This window comes from Nicotiana tomentosiformis, chromosome 6, assembly GCF_000390325.3.
Source record: "Nicotiana tomentosiformis chromosome 6, ASM39032v3, whole genome shotgun sequence".
Lineage (NCBI taxonomy): Eukaryota > Viridiplantae > Streptophyta > Magnoliopsida > Solanales > Solanaceae > Nicotiana > Nicotiana tomentosiformis.
The window spans coordinates 95956776-95973058 of NC_090817.1; the positions used below are offsets into that span (position 1 = coordinate 95956776).

General features: G+C 36.4%; 1 protein-coding gene across 4 annotated transcripts; it reads left to right on the forward strand.

Annotated features, from left to right (window-relative positions):
- Positions 1–1857: 1857 nt before the first annotated feature.
- Positions 1858–14675, forward strand: LOC104103096 (uncharacterized). 4 transcript variants are annotated; one of them, XM_009610978.4, is made up of 16 exons: positions 1858–1996; positions 2618–2770; positions 3102–3186; positions 3439–3571; positions 3654–3738; positions 4587–4673; positions 4785–4880; positions 5094–5548; positions 9538–9619; positions 9707–9883; positions 9957–10010; positions 11206–11298; positions 11372–11437; positions 12281–12327; positions 12913–13611; positions 14133–14675. In XM_009610978.4, the coding sequence occupies exons 2-16, from the start codon at positions 2654–2656 to the stop codon at positions 14515–14517; spliced, it is 2661 nt and encodes an 886-aa protein (XP_009609273.1). In that variant the 5' UTR covers positions 1858–1996; positions 2618–2653; the 3' UTR covers positions 14518–14675. The 4 variants fall into 4 exon arrangements, with proteins under 4 accessions (XP_009609273.1, XP_009609274.1, XP_009609276.1 ...); XM_009610979.4 differs by having other exon boundaries at positions 1882–2458; XM_009610977.4 differs by having other exon boundaries at positions 1883–2486.
- Positions 14676–16283: the final 1608 nt, after the last annotated feature.

Genomic DNA, 16283 nt, shown 5'->3' on the forward strand with positions numbered 1-16283 from the left:
AGTATAAAAAAGGGTAATGAAATCCTGAAGGCACGAGAGTAGAAGTTTGGGCGTAAAGTAAAAAATGAACGAAGGTGGGGATATTTATAGGAGCTTCGTGACGTTTCGTGTCCAGGGACATTCAACCGACGACTGTCACGCATTTGAGGTTACAATGACATGACTGACGAGACGTTTCAGGTTTTTTGTCGTTTCTGTCACGACGTATTGAAGAAGGAGTCGGGGAGATCATGTCGTTTCTCGTCAACTTATTCTCCGAGAAACGAGGAGACTATCTGTATATGGGTAAAACCGAGCTCATGGTACACCCCAGCTTCCAATACGTTAAACCGAGTTAGAGACATGATGATAAGGGACCAGAATCGAGGCAAGGGTCTCATCGAGTCAAAATTCGGGGCATGACGCTTACCCTCGAGAATATCGGGGCCATGATCCGGGGTCAGTCCAAATCCCAAAGGACTCTGGAGAATGTTGCACGACCAACATGAAGCCGTAATATCCGCTACCGGCCGGATATCACGGCGCGAATCTCGGCACGTATCGACGGAGAACCGGTGATCAGTTAAACAGAAGATTTTTTATCTTTTATAGAATTGTACTTAGGGTAAAACTCCCCTACTATATAAAGGGGATTTGATTATTCATTGAACACGTTGTAACACGCATCCCAAAGCAATATACTATTATTTTCACTGTTATTGAAAGCTTTTGTCCTCGTTCATCAGTGCTAGCCATTGTGAGTCCGGATCGAGGGTGAATCTTTCATCAAGGCTGGAGGGAGGGAGCCGAGGGTCTATCGGAAACAACCTCTCTACCCCAAGGTAGAGGTAAGGTCTGCGTACACACTATCCTCCCTAGACCCACTAGTGGGATTATACTGGGTTATTGTTGTTGTTATTTATTTGTTTAATCTGACGCAATTTATCGCTTGTATCGAATTAATCCACGTATCTTTAAAATCACTTACAAATTTAATTGTTATCCGTTTTTAGGGTAAACAAAAACAATGTTTTGTTTTGATTATTTCATTAAAATTGATTTTATTGTATTATTAAATTCATTATTCCGGAACAATGAAAAGTCCTATTTTTGTAAATAACCGATTTGGTGTGGTGGGATTGTTTCTTATTTTTCTTTCCAATTACGCCCTATCTTTTTACTCCATAACTCTATTTTACCCTTTATCTTTTTTTTTAAACTCCAAATATCCCACCTATAACCTACTTTGTTTTCGTCCCCTTTTTTGCCCACAACTTTTGCCGCTTCTAACTCCAGCGTAAAATTGCTAATTTTGTTCCGCTAATTTTGTTGGAATTTGCTTCCAACTCCAAGTAAAATTGCTAATTTTGTTCCGCTAATTTTGTTAGAATTTGCATGAATTTAATTACTCAATCTATTTATAAGACATATTTGGTGATAAATTAGTAGAAATGAGTTTTTTTAAATTATTTTTATGCGTAATTCTTAATGAATTTAATATTTAAACAATTGAGGGTATTTTAGTAAACTTATAAGTTATAGTACAATACGATACAGTCAAACCAAACATCAAAATGTTATTTAACAACATCAAACAAGACAATCTATCTAAACATTGTATTTATAAAATGATACAATACAATATAATACAATATATTATAAAACGATGGGTAACAACCATCCAAACAAGCTGTTATACCTGTTATGCCTGGGTGCGTGCATGTTTAGTTACAATTTTATATTTATATTAAAAAAATATTTATTTTATGTAAATATTTTATTTAAAATCCAATAAGTTATCTTTTTAAAAATTCAGAACCGGTACACTCAAAATTTTAGCTCCGTATATCTAAAATATTTGGCAAAAATTTATGGACAAATCTGATTATTTTTTCTCTATTTTTCTTTTTCACTCTCCCTCTTTCAATCATCTGACCCCTCACCCCTCAAAACAGGCTGGTAAATCTTCTGAAAATGCTCTGGAATCTCACTCGAAAGCTAAGCACAGCGCTGCAAAGTAAGAAGGCGGAGAGTTCTTGTTTGGCTTTGTCAACTTTGATCAGAAGAGAGCTTTTAGGCTTTTTTTTTTTTTTTTTTTTTTTGTCGGTTCACCTAATGTAAAGGCAAGTCAGACTCCTTCAGTTACATGATATTGCTATTCTGAAATCTGAACTATCTCTTTTGGATTTTTCTGAGGCCAAAATATCTATTTTGATGGTAAAAAAAAAAAAAGTTTTGAACATATGCCAGCAACTAATTAGTTTTTTTTCGTTAATAAAAAGGTTAAATATAGCTCAGTTTTATAACGGCTAAGGGCGCTTTCGGTATAGTTTAACAATATATTTGGCTATTTTATTCACTATTTGCTACAAAATTGGAAAGAAACCCATAAACCCCTAAAGCCCCCAGTTTGCCTTTCTGAGAGCACACACTAAACGAGAAAGAAGCTCTCTAAATTATCAAAGAAGAAGCCATTGGAGTATGTAATTTTATTATCAAAATTCAAGGTCGTTAATTTCAGCCCCTTTTCATATGCTTGCAGCATTTATGAGTTATCTTATCTTTGTTGTGATTCTCTATTTTCCAATTTTCCCTCTTTTTTTTATGGGTAGAAAAATTGACTCTTGTTATGCTGTAGAGGGAATTTATCAGCTTTGGTCCGGTAAATACAACAATGTCTTCGAGTTTTCAAGCTTCTATACTGGTGGCTGCCCCATCTTACCCCAATTCTGTCGCTTGGTCAGAGGAGAATTTGGTGGCAGTGGCTTCCGGTCATATCGTTACCATATTGGTAAAATTTTCATATTGACAATTGATCCACTTGTATCTTTCTTGTAATAATATTGTAAAAGCTTTTATCTTTAAAATGCACAAGGGTGTGGCCTAATGAAGTGGGAGGAGAACCATGAGGTCTTAGGTTCAAATCCCACACGAGGCAAAAAAAACAATAGGTAATTACCTACCAGATACTCGATGGAATAATCGAGGTACATGCAAGCTGGCCCGTCACCACCATCGTAAAAACAAAATTTGTATATTTAACAAGCTTTCGATTTAGTTATAATTGATTAGATATTGAATCAGCTGGTGTGATAGTGAATAAATATTTCTCTTTCTTTCAGAATCCAGCTAAACCATTTGGATCACGAGGTCTTATTACGATCCCTCATAGCAAACCTTTTCCTATTGGGTTGATTGATAGAAAAGGTAATGTGATGTGTCTTGTACAGTTAGTTTCTGGTTCACCAATGAGTTTCTTGTTAGTACAAGATGATGTTATCTGTAGAGCACCATATTTTTGTATAGGTTCTTTGCTTTACTGCCACTTGGGTATCCAGAATTTTCCCGCCACATCAATAAGATTATTACCTTATTAAAAGAAGTGCTGTGAATTATTTGGACTACTTATTAATGGTTTGTATGTATGGTCCAAATAATTTCTACTTGGAATCTTCACAGATTTACTCTCCGGTTGTATGCTACATATTGCATTATCTCGGGACTCCTCTCCTCAAGAAAAACAATATCGAGAAAATCGGCCATGTGTCCGGTCAATATCCTGGTCACCTATTGGATTTGCTCCAAATTCTGGGTATGATCATTTAAGCACATCAGTTTAATGATCTTTGGCCTTCTCAACAGCAATATGAACAACAATGTTTTGCTTGATGTAGTTGTTTGCTTGCAGTCTGCACTACTGAAGGACATGTAAGGCTTTACCGGATGCCATTTCGTGAGTTTTCAGCAGAATGGGTAGAGGTATGAATCAAACATGGATACGGAATAGTATATTCATAGCTTCTTGGTTCTGTACTTGTTTTTGTTTGTTGGAGTGCCTCAAATATGTAGACAAGAAAGCTGTTTCTGTCTAAGATTGCAATGTACGATGAATCAACTCCATTGACCTAAAAGGAAAGAACCACAATTGACGATTTGGAAGAGAAAAAAATTCGAGTTCAGGTGCAGAAAGGCTTCGCTGGATCATGAATGAATAGAAAATGTTCAACACAGGACTACTAGATTGATGCCAGAAAGAACTATCAAGATCTTTGTTTCTCTGTGATCTAATTTTTGCTGTTTGCGCACCATTTTTATGGCTTTTCAAACTTAAAGCACCAAACCCGATTGAAGATGCAAGAGAGACGAATCTTACATACGGAATGGGAGTCTCTTTTTAAGTATTGGTGCAAAGCTTTAATCTGCCTTCCACCGAATATAAAAAACCTTAGAGCTGCCTAACCAGTAATTCATCTTTGCATGAATGAAGAATGTGCTATGTCCTCACGGATCGAAGACTTTAATATCAAGAAAAGTACTTCTGAAACATAATATTTTACTACCTCTATAAATGCCCGAGAGCTTTCAATACATCTTCTGCTGTAGTTCATGGCTTTGGTTTTAGATACTGTATTCCTGGTCAATTCTCATTCCAAATATTTTTTCACTTTGTTGTGAATATCACTCTCCAAATCACATTTAACATTTCAGCAGAATCCTTAGTGGCCAAGTAACAATTTCCAGGGGCTTTCTCCTGTTTCTTCATAATGATCTTCTGTCTTTTATCCTTCTAGTCGTTGCCCATTGATCTGGTTATCAAACTTCAACAGGTCATGGATATTTCAAAGGAGCTGTATAGTTATCTCACAACTACCAATTTCCAAGCAGCAAGCTTTAGAGCATCAGAAGCTTCTGATGTAAGTTAAATTCACTGCTTACTATGTGAATTTTATGCTTTTTACATGATACATTGCTTCTTCTCTGGATATTAAGTTGTATTTGATTTCACTTGATTTCTATTCTGACAGCCTAGTCAAGCTTGCTTTGATGAGGGATATGCTGATGATCTGCCAATCTCTGTCATGAGAAAGGAACTTAAGCGTCAGAGACTGAATGCATTAACTGTACTTGCTGATCTCTTTGGTTCCTCCAAGTACTTTCACTATGCATGAATATCGTACTGTCATATGCTGTAAACTTAGACTGCAAAGAATGTAAACAGAGATAGAAGGGAAAAGAAGTCAACAAATAAGAACTACGTTTGCCAAATAATTATTTAGTTATTTTGATGACGAAATGTGCAAACTCTTTTTCTGATGCTATTACTTTTTTGTTAGGTGATGGAGGTCAAAGCTTGCAGTCAGAAAGGGAAAAATACTTTTAATGCTCCTCGTTCAAAAGCAAAGTCTTCTAAGAAAGTAGTTGGAGATGGCAGTCAATCGCTAATAACTGCAGAGGAATATGCCTCTCGCAGTGCAATGATGTCTTCACTTATTGTTGCATGGTCGCCCTGTCTGCCACAGACATTTAGATGTGGTATATCTACTACTACTGGCTTGACCAGTGACTGTTCTGTACTTGCAGTTGGAGGGAAGTCCGGCATACTATCATTGTGGAGAATTCATAAACCAGATGAGTACTCTATCATGAACAGCCCCGACTCGAATGAACCATTGCTTGTTGGACTTCTCAATGCACATGATACTTGGATCACAACAATCAGTTGGGGATTGTTCATTTCTGATGCTTCAGATCCTCTGCTTTTATTGGCTACTGGATGTTCCGATGGGAGGTGCGTACCTATGTTGATATTATTCAATTTTTACCTTGTAACTGCTTTCGGTTTTAGATCTCATTGGGTGTATGGGTAAGCAAAGAATGGCATGAAAGTACCAAGATATAAGCAAATATTGGCATGAAATGACAGAGATGATTGTCAGATATCGAGCAAGTTTTGCAGAATTTTATACACGGGAATAGTGATATGAGAGTTAATATCTTAGCTCTGAAGCTCTGGACAAATCAAGTACATGGGAGCAGATATGCGCACTCCCTGATGACTTTACTGTAAGAAGTAAAATGATTTACTTAATGATTCATATTAGTCCAGTGGTCAAAGGTCAAGCTATAGATTTCCAGGTCCTTATACTGCTAACCAATTATTGAACTAAAGTCAAAAATAAACTATGACTCAACTTCAAAATAGGTGGGGTCGATAAGAGATGCAAGACAAGGACTTGCTCATGGGTAACCCATCTAGTACTAATGCACAAACATGTTTAGCTATGGGATCCGATGCATAGCTGATATGGTTGCTTCTCACATCTTTCATCCAGGAAAAATGGTCGCATACTCACAATAATTAGATTGCTTTTACGTTGGTTGTCAATATCTTGCAACCCTCCTCTTTATCCTCACTTGTGATCGGCTATGCTTTGTCCCATAGATTGAGTTAATAATTGACTTGAGTGAAAAAGAAAAATTATCAACCGTAGATTCTTGAGGCTGGTTTCACATCTTTGAGTTTCTACTCAATGAAATTTAAGGTCATGATTAGACCTATCGTATTTTCACGTGGTGGAGTTAATACTAGGCTGGAGGTTTGGAAACAGACCCTAAAGTCTAAAGAATTCAGGTTGAGCAGGACTAAGACGGAGTACTTGGAGTGCAAGTTCAGTGACGTAACTCATGAGGCAGATGTGGATGTGGGGATTGATACGTAAGTCATCCCCTAGAGAGAAAATTTTAAATATCTTGGGTCAATAATTCAAGGAGATTGGGAGATTAACGATGACGTCACACATCATATTGGAGTGGGGTGAATGAAATAGAGGTTCGCATCCGGTGTTCTGTGTGATAAGAAAATGCCACCACGACTTAAAGGTAAGTTTTATAGAGTAGTTGTTAGACCTGCTATGTTGTATTGGGCAGAGTGTTGGCCAGTTAAGAACTCTCATGCTCAGAAGATGAAAGTGGCGGAAATAAGAATGCTGAGATGGATGTGTGGGCATACTAGGAGGGATAAAATTAGGAACGAAGATATTCAGAGTAAGGTAAGAGTGACCCTCGTGGTTGACAAGATGAGGGAAGCTATGCTAAGATGGTTCGGGCATGTGAAGAGTAGATGCGTGGATGCCGCAGTAAGCAAGTGCGGGAGGTTGGCAATTGTGGGCCTAAGGAGAGGTAGGGGAAGGCCGAAGAAGTATTGGGGAGAAAAGTGATTAGACAGGACATGACACATCTTCAACTAATCGAGGACATGACCCTAGATAGAAGAATTTGGAGGTCGAGGATTAGGATATAAGATTAATAGGTAGTCGAATTTAGGACACTGTACCTACTCAACTATATCAGTATTATTATTTTCATTCTCGTATTATCTTATTATTCGATTTTTATTACTACCTGTTGTTTCCCTTACTTCAGTTATTTTATTGCTTTGTTATTTTGCTTTTGTTACTGTTCTTGTTTTCATTAGTCTCAATATGACGTCTTCACTACTGTTTTTCTTTTTCAAAATTGCTGAGAATTGCTTTTCTTGAACCGAGGGTCTGTCGGAAACAACCTCTCTACCTCCACAAGTTAGGGGTAAGGTCTGCGTACGCGCTACCCTCCTCAGATACTACCCCGTGGGAATACACTGGGTATATTGTTGTTGTTTTTGTATTTTCACTCCTAAGAACTGCCCAGTTTCCATGATAAAGCCTTGATGAATTGAACAGCGAAACTTCAGCCATTATTTGCCACAATTACAAACAGAAAAAACTCTAATTCTAGTTACAGCTGCACGCTCTATGCCACTGATTCAAGTGACTAATATCACAACCATATGTGATGATGTGAACGAGAAAACAATTGAGTGCTATACATTGACCAAAATGCATAACATGGTAAATGATGAATCACTTGAAATTAAAGAATGATTATACTGTCTGGGTTAGTGTTCACATTCATATTTGATATTGGACACTTTGCTATATTTTGAGCTATTCTTGAAGATTGATACCTGATGTCAGTATCCAGTGTGTTCTCACAAAAATGTTAGAAAGTGTTACGCTAATGTCTGCAAAGTAACAAGTTGGAAAGGACAATCATATTGACTTATCTTTAGAAAGAAGAGGAAGAAAGGTGCATTGGTGCTTCCTTAGTAATTTTTTTGATAAGGTAATTAATTTAATCAAATGATTGGAAAATCTCCCGTATATGGGCAGTATAGCAAAAGTAGACAATCTACGACATAGTGTGATTCTCTACAATGATACCAATCTTCTATACAAACTAGAACATCATGGGTACAGCAAGAAGAATTTAGGAATAAGAGGCTATTCCTCAAATATACAGTCATTCTCTATCCCGTGAAAAGCTCTTCTATTTATCTCCCCCTGCAGGACCCACATGAGTGCATACACCGCAACATCCACGCTCTTCGACTTCCCTTCCTTCTTCTAAACTAAATGTCCAACTAGAGAGTGTCTCCTTCATTGTGCCTAGCATCACCTATGGCAGCTCGAACATTTCAAAATCTCATACAAGTGAGCTGCCACTTGACAATGCAGGAGGTGGTACATCTTCACTCGAACATTTCCACATATGCACCTGAAGCACCACCACATATGCACCTGAAGCACCACCTAACATATAATCATCCTTTTTCTCAAAAGGTGCTTCGGTAGTAATTGACTTATCGTAGGAAAGAAGAGGAAGAAGGTGCTTAATCATAAAGAATGTGTTATCATTATTGGGGGTATACGCTAGAAGAACCCTCAATGAAATTAACCATGAGTCTATTCTGGATTAACACAAGATGCTCTGAATATGAACATGAAAGAGGAATAGAATACTTCTGATATTTTTGAACTGGCAATCCTCAAATGTACTCTCCTTTGCCTTTTAATTACTACAATCCTGGCATATATTATTACCTCAAGATTATAACTGAATGATTAAGAGAAGGGATGTTCCTTTTTTGCTTTTTACTACAACTGGGAATGCTTTGTCTGGGAATTTAATGTAATATTCATAGCAAAAAAGCAGCAATGGGAACAGTATACTTCAAACCCCCCCCCCCCCCCCTCTCTCCTCCCCTCCCCGAAACTAAAAAGAAGTTGTTAGCATAGTGACTGCACCATTTTTCACCTGATTGTCTAGAGACTCCTCTGCTTTGTCTTTTCCTCCTTAGTATAACTCTTATGTTCTGAATAAACAAAGCACGACAGGAAAATCCAAAATAATATAGTGCACTTAGCTTCTAGATGATGGAATGATTTTGTTTTATAATTGCCAATGAGGACAGAATAAAGTAATCAGATGGTAAAGTCAGAGGGGAAAACAGTTGAATGACAGCATTAAATAAGAAATACGTGCTAGTGACCATCCTATTAGTAAAGCTAAAGAAATACGTTATTAGTTTTTAACGTTTAATTGCCAAGGAAGAAATGAAGTAATCAATTGTTTAAGCAAGAGGCCTAGAACGGTCATATCAAAGTTTTCAGGAAGAGATATGCGTGAGTGCCGTTCTATATTATAATGCTAAACAGCCTTGTTATATGGGCCTTAAATTACAGGAAGAAATGTAGTAATTAAATGGTAACAGAACAGTAGAATGGAAGCTTTCAAGAATAGAAGTTTTGGATAACATCCTGAATCAAACTGATGCAAAACAACCTTATAGAAGACGCCTATACATGTTGATGTTGGCGTCAAATTAATGCAATGGCCTGCATTATATTGCACGAGTTAATATCATCAAAGATTTATTCTTCTTTATTTTTCATTTTGTAGTGTGAAGATCTGGCAGGCGTGTTGCAGAAGACTAGTAGAATCATCAGAACTTAGTGATTCGCCCTTTTCTCTATTGAAGGAGGTCTCCTTTTAACGTAGAGATCTTTCTTTTGTTATTCTTCTTTTACTTTTTTGTCTCATTATCTGTTTCTTGTTGTCTCTTATACAGGTAAAAGCCGTCGACTTTGCAATGGCCTCTGTGGTTTCCTTCAATGTGTCTGCGCAATCACCTAATAAAATGCTTTTAGCCATTGGCAACGGATCTGGATCAATTGAAGTGTGGAGTTGTGACATTCTTGTTCGTAGATTTGAGAAAGCTGGTTCCTGTGATGCTCATAATCATGTAGTAAGTTCTTTTGATACTCAAATCTTTACCTCTTTATCATCTGGAGACATTAACTTGTGTTAATGTATTCTAGGTTACAGGTTTAGCTTGGGCTTTTGGTGGACGTTGCCTATACAGCTGCAGCCAGGTAAGCTACTTTGTTATTTGGTGTTTCGCTTCAGACTATTTTATGTCTGTTTTGTGATTCTCTTCAAAGACATTTAGGCCTCATTTGTTTGCACTTAATGGAGGTCTAAATCTGAATCATTCAGATCTTAGACATTAAGTGCGTTTGTTTTCAAAGTCTGAATCTTAATTATTCAGATCTTAATCGTTAAGTGTTTTTTTTTTAATTACTTCCCAACCACTTAATGAGTCTGAATAGGTTTGTATCATTAAGATCTATAACAGAGACTTAATTTCATTAAGATGCTATCATCCATATTCATTATTAACTGCCGCCACCGCCTACCATTATCAACTACCACCATGCCACCCACTACCACCATCATCCTCAATCATAGCCGCCACCATTGTCGACTACCACCACCCACCATCCCCACCACTCCCACCAACACTCATCCACCTCAACTACCACAACTAACCACCCCATCACCATCAACAACCATAGCTGGCACTGCCCATCATTATAAACTACCACCACCCACCACCATCTTTCTCAATCACAACTACCACCACCACCACCCGCCATTATTAAATATCACCACCCCCACCACCATCTTCAATCATAATAGCTACCACTACCAATCACCACTAGCTACTACCCTAAACTACCACCAACCACCGCTTTTAGTCGGCATTCACAAGCACTACCGTTAGCCATCGCCACCAGCAACTATCATATTTTAAAAAGCTATATATTTTAGTGATGTACTATTAGATTAATTGGTATTTTATTTGAATTTTATGTTTATTAATTTTCAAATAAACGTAAATTTTATACATTCAGATTTTAAAAATCAAACAGTCTTAATCATTTGGTATTCAGATCTTAATACACGTCTTGACATTCAGATGTGTATTCAGATTTAGATGTATTAATCTTAATACACATTTTAATATTCAGATGTGCATTCAGATTCAGACGTCTTAATCTTTAAAAAAAACAAATGAGGCCTTAAACCGCAATGGTTCCATTCCGTCCCCAAATGGAGAGCAGTCTTCGGATGTCTCTCTCACTATGATGGTTGTAAAAGTAATGTAGCATAAAAGGATTTTCCCAAATTCCGTCTCCAAATCCCTAAGTGAGATTCTACATGGAAGTTCTTGCATTTTGACCATATTTTAAATTTTAGATAAACTTTCTTCCTGAATAATTGCAGGACAACTCAACCTGCTGTTGGATTTTACATGAAAATTCTTTGTGTGAAGTACCTATTCCTTCCAATACTCCTGGTGTGAAAGGCTCTGGCGATGTACGCACATGTATCTTGGTTTCATGCATCTCTATCACATGCTGTTTCCTTTAAAATGAAAAATTCTTTTCAGGTGCCGGATGCATTTAGTTCTTGCTTTGGTCTAGCCGTATCTCCGGGAAATCTGGTGATGGCTGTGGTAATGCATCATCCCTTCAGTCTTTGATACAAGTGTGGTTTCTCTTCATATTAATTCACAATTTGCAATGTACATAGTAAACATCTCATCTCCTGGTTCTGCGAACAACTTTGAAGGGCAAATAAATGTACTAGTACTCTAATACCGCCAAGAAGACCAAGCATTATGCATTTCATGGTTTGGAAGTATTGAATCTCTAATTTAGCGTTCATTCGCAAATTACTCTCCTTTTTCTAGTTTTCTTCCTGTCATCCCAAGCCCTAAGATGTTTAACCTTTAATTTCCTTCCAAAAGATAAGAGACGACCCTTCTTTAAATGATGCGTTCTTCTTTCTCATACATGAAAGATATCAAAAGGTAGAGACGGATCCTCTGTATTCGAAATGATAGATTTTGTTCTTTCTCCCCTGCCTGCGCAGGATAACTTGACAGCTTTATCCGCTAATATTTGCATTTCAGCTGTGCATTAGTCGAGTGAAATCACACTGAAATATTTTACAGGCAACTCCCCCATAAAAGCTTCAGATAGATAATTCTTGCCAGCACCTTAGGTGTTACCATCTTGGAATTTGTTTTTAGAACAGAATGCAACTAAGTTTATTGCTAAGCCTAGATTTTTAGCAGTAAAGTTCAACTAGAAATTTCCTTCTGAAACTATCATACGCCCTTTATGAAATCTACTTTGATGCACTGCTAGATTTTGCTCTTTCGCAAAAGCTTCTTGCATTAGAAACAGATCATCACGTAAAGATCTTTCCTTATTAAATGACAATTATTGAATTGAGATGTTCCTCCTTTTATGTTCTGTTTTAATACTACCAACAAAAATTACACACTGTGCAGGTAAGAGCTTTTGCTACTGAGCAACTAAATCAAATGTATGAGGCAAGGTATTTAATTTCCCCATTTTTGGCTGTTTGTTGTTACCTATTTATGGATGCCAACTTTCACCAGGATCTAGGTATATATTTCACAGGCTACAGATTTATCATCGACTAATAAAAGCTTGTCCTTGCTCTTAATAATACTTTTTACAAAAGAAGGTTTTGGCAGATTCTTTTTTCAACTCCTAGTATCTTTTTTTTTAGTTTTCTATTCATTTTCCTTGTTCATTTCTTCATCTTTTGTGAAGGAAAAATAGGTTTGAGTAAAAGCTATACCAATATATTTCTCAATGAGTTTTCCTACGCAGGTTTTCTTCACCTGCTACATGAAACTGCTGCTTTCCAGCACACATAAATCTATCTTGCAATTGAAAGTATACACAAATCTATCTACCTGAACAAAGGAAGGATGTCTATACTTGGTTGATTATTGATTTGTTGTCTTCTGTAAACATAGGACTTACATCCTTTATGGATTCGTAGGACCAGAAATAATCTGACAACTGCCCCATCTAATCTATTTTGGAAAAAGAGATGATAAACTAGCGGCAATGCTTTAGAAACTAACATCACTTTGCTCAAAACTTCCAGGGCTCTGAAAGCTGCAGTAGAATTTCTTTGGATTGGAGGACAGCAACTGGACAATTCCTCTACTGTTTATCCAGATTTTGATGTTAAAGTTTTCCCAGATTTTCCCGAGAAAGAGCTAATTAGTTGGGAGAATAATATACTATGGTCATTAAATCAGCATGAACCTTTGGATAAACCACTGGTTGTTTGGGATGTTGTAGCAGCACTCTTGGCCTTTAAGCAGTCTATTTCGATATTTGTGAAACGTATCATAATTAAATGGTTGAAATCTTCTGTTGGATCTCAGTTTGGAGTTTCTGCAAACTTGTCTGAAGCAATTAAATGTCTCTCGGAGTTCTCCTCACGTAAGTTGCAACTCCTCAACATCATCAGCAAGCTGGTAGTCTTGAAAAAGGTGGAGACAGATAAAGTTGAGGGGCAATCGCAGTTTTTAGAGGGCTTCAACGATGCTGAAGATGAACGATTGGACTGGACACAGCTTCATTCGAATAGTGAGATGGAACTGAGAGATAGGCTGGTTGGCTATAGCTTTACTGTCTTTCTTGATGATGCCTCTGGTTCTGATGGAAAGGGTAGTAAATCTAGTTACTGGGTCCCTGTTGGAACAGCACAGATGGAGCAGTGGGTTGCAATTCGTGGTGAAGATGTCAAGGATCAACTGAAACTTCTAGGAGAAGAAGTACGAACCGTTGATAAGAGGTAGTCCCCGCGCATGCTTGCCTGACTCCTCTTACATGTGATCTATGCCATTTGCATTGTCTTCATATTTTCACGTTCTGATGTTACATTTTTAACTATTAGCTACGTCTAGTCTAATTATTTTCTTAGTGTGGAATAGAATAACATTTTGTATTCTAAAATTGGTGCTCATTTTCTCTAGTTCTTAACAGATACAAGCATTGATTGGTTCGACGGAATGGATAAGAAATATGCATTTTTATCTTACTCATTGTTTGCATTCCATCTTAACCAGTTGATTAAGGGTTTAATATCACATTGCCATCATCAAAAAAAAAAAATCAAATTGATGCCACCAAAACCTCTTCGTTGTTAATGATGAAACTTTGAATTTCATGTTTGTGTTAGTAATTGTTTCTTTAGACTGATTGTTTATTCTGTAGCTATTGTCGATTAGCATTCAAGTTGGTTGTGACAAATATGTGTAATATGTTGATGTGAATATTGCTGATTCTGACTCACTATGTCTCTTATTTTTGCAGTCAAATTCCCTCCATATATGAATATGTAGAGGAGGAGGAATGTAGTTTCTGCTCAACATCAGTTCCATTTGAGACTCCAGATTTCGCCGTCTGCAAGGGGGTGAAGTGCGATACTGGAAATGGTCCGAGCCATAAGTTATTCCGATGTTGTGTTTCTATGCGTATCTGCCCAATTGTTCCTGTATGGCATTGCATGTGCTGTCAGAGATGGGCTTCAACATTAGCCCCTGCATCCTTTTTCAAAATGCTGGGATATCCTTCAGATTTCAAGTCTTTCAGTAAGTCTACCACTGATGATGAACATTCAAAACCTTGGTGTCCCTTTTGTGGGATTCCTTTAAAGAGATTACTGCCGGACTTTCTACTCTCACCATCCTTTGTATAGGGTCAAAATGAAATTTGAGTAAATAGGGAGACAAAGTACTACCAAGTTGTAGTGTTAGTCGAGTTCATCAAAAAACAGTTATTATCTTGGTCGAAAGTAAGTGATGTAGAGTGAATCACTACTTTGAAATAAATGCTTAAATTATGCCTTTGTCTTCAGTAGTCTAAGCATCATGTTGTGTTCCAATCTAAATGTTGTGAAATTGCATGCAATTCTGTTGGATTATGTTATGAGATCATGGATAGCTTTTCCTAAAAATGCAATTTAGTTCAAATTTTAACAAGTTAAATAAAATATTGTAATGTGCTCAAGTATATTATTTAACCATCTAAGTTACTTGGTTATACTGTTGGGGCTGAAAATTATTGATTAAATTCTGGTTTTGAAGCTCTTTTTTGTGGTGAAAAATTGAGGCTTTTGGGTGGTGGAGCTGCCGGTGGAAGAACGAAGATTGGGGGCGCTGAGGTTAATTATGTGGCATTTTTAACCGAGGGGTCCCAATGTTCTTAGGGGTGTACATGAGTCGGGTTGGTTCGGATTTTCTAATAACCAAACCAAATCAATGGTATCGGGTTATTAAATCTAAATACCAAACCAAACCAATAAAAGTCGGATTTTTTAATCTCGGGTTTTCGGGTTTTTTCAGTTTTTTTTCATAAAGTCTTCATAGCACAAAACGTAAAATTTGTGCTCCAAATATTTCTTTAATCCTAGTAAGACAGAACTATATAAGGTGTTTTTCAATAAAATAACATAAATATGAGATGAGTCATGGCATTGTACTAAAATATTCAACAATAAAGATAATAAAATCGCATAAAATAAATATTATGAATAAGCCATAATGAAAACAAACATAATTTAAAATTATGACTAATAAGTACTATTATTTACATGACTAACCACTAAAAGAAAAATAAGTTATACATTTTATCTAAACCATGGAAAAACTAAAAAATAGATATCCAAGACTATTTTCATTCATAGTACAATTGAATTAAATGTCTTTTATTAGCATTAGTATTGATTTGATTTTGGTTTAGGATTTATTTGAGTTACTAACATTTACGGACTATAAAACTTATTGGAGCATCCAAAAATTATAAGCCCAAGCTTGAAATAATACGTTAAAAGATAAAACTATGAAAAAGTTTAAGAAATATTTATAAACTACACTACCATAAATATTTTTATGTATTAAATATATTTAAAACTTCTATACATATAATGTCGGGTTGGTTTGGTTTCAGTTTGACTTTTTTTAGTTAAAATCAAACCAAACCAAACCAAATATGATCGGATTTTTTTTCCAACACCAAACCAAATCAAACCAAACCATAGTCGGGTTTTTTTTTCTCGGATTACCGGGTTGATGCGGTTTGTCGGTTTCATTTGTACACCCCTAAATATTCTGATGGGCATACGTTAGGGCTGGGGGCAAATTTGTTTACTATCTTAACGGTGGGGTTAAATTTGGACGGAAAGTATAACAGAGGATAGATATGAACTATTTATCATAGTATGGGGATAATTTTGGCCCTTTCCCCATATATGGGAAAAAGTTATTTAATAACAAGTTATCAACTCTAAAATTAACTTTATGCAATATGCGAGGGTGCAGAATTTCACAATACTTTCCTCAATTTGTTTCATTTTATATGATGCTTTTCCCTTTTTAAGTTTGTTAAAAAAAGAATGATATCGTTGTAGATTTAAAAATAATTGTAATTTGAACTTTTTCATTTTAAGATTTTATAACCACAAAA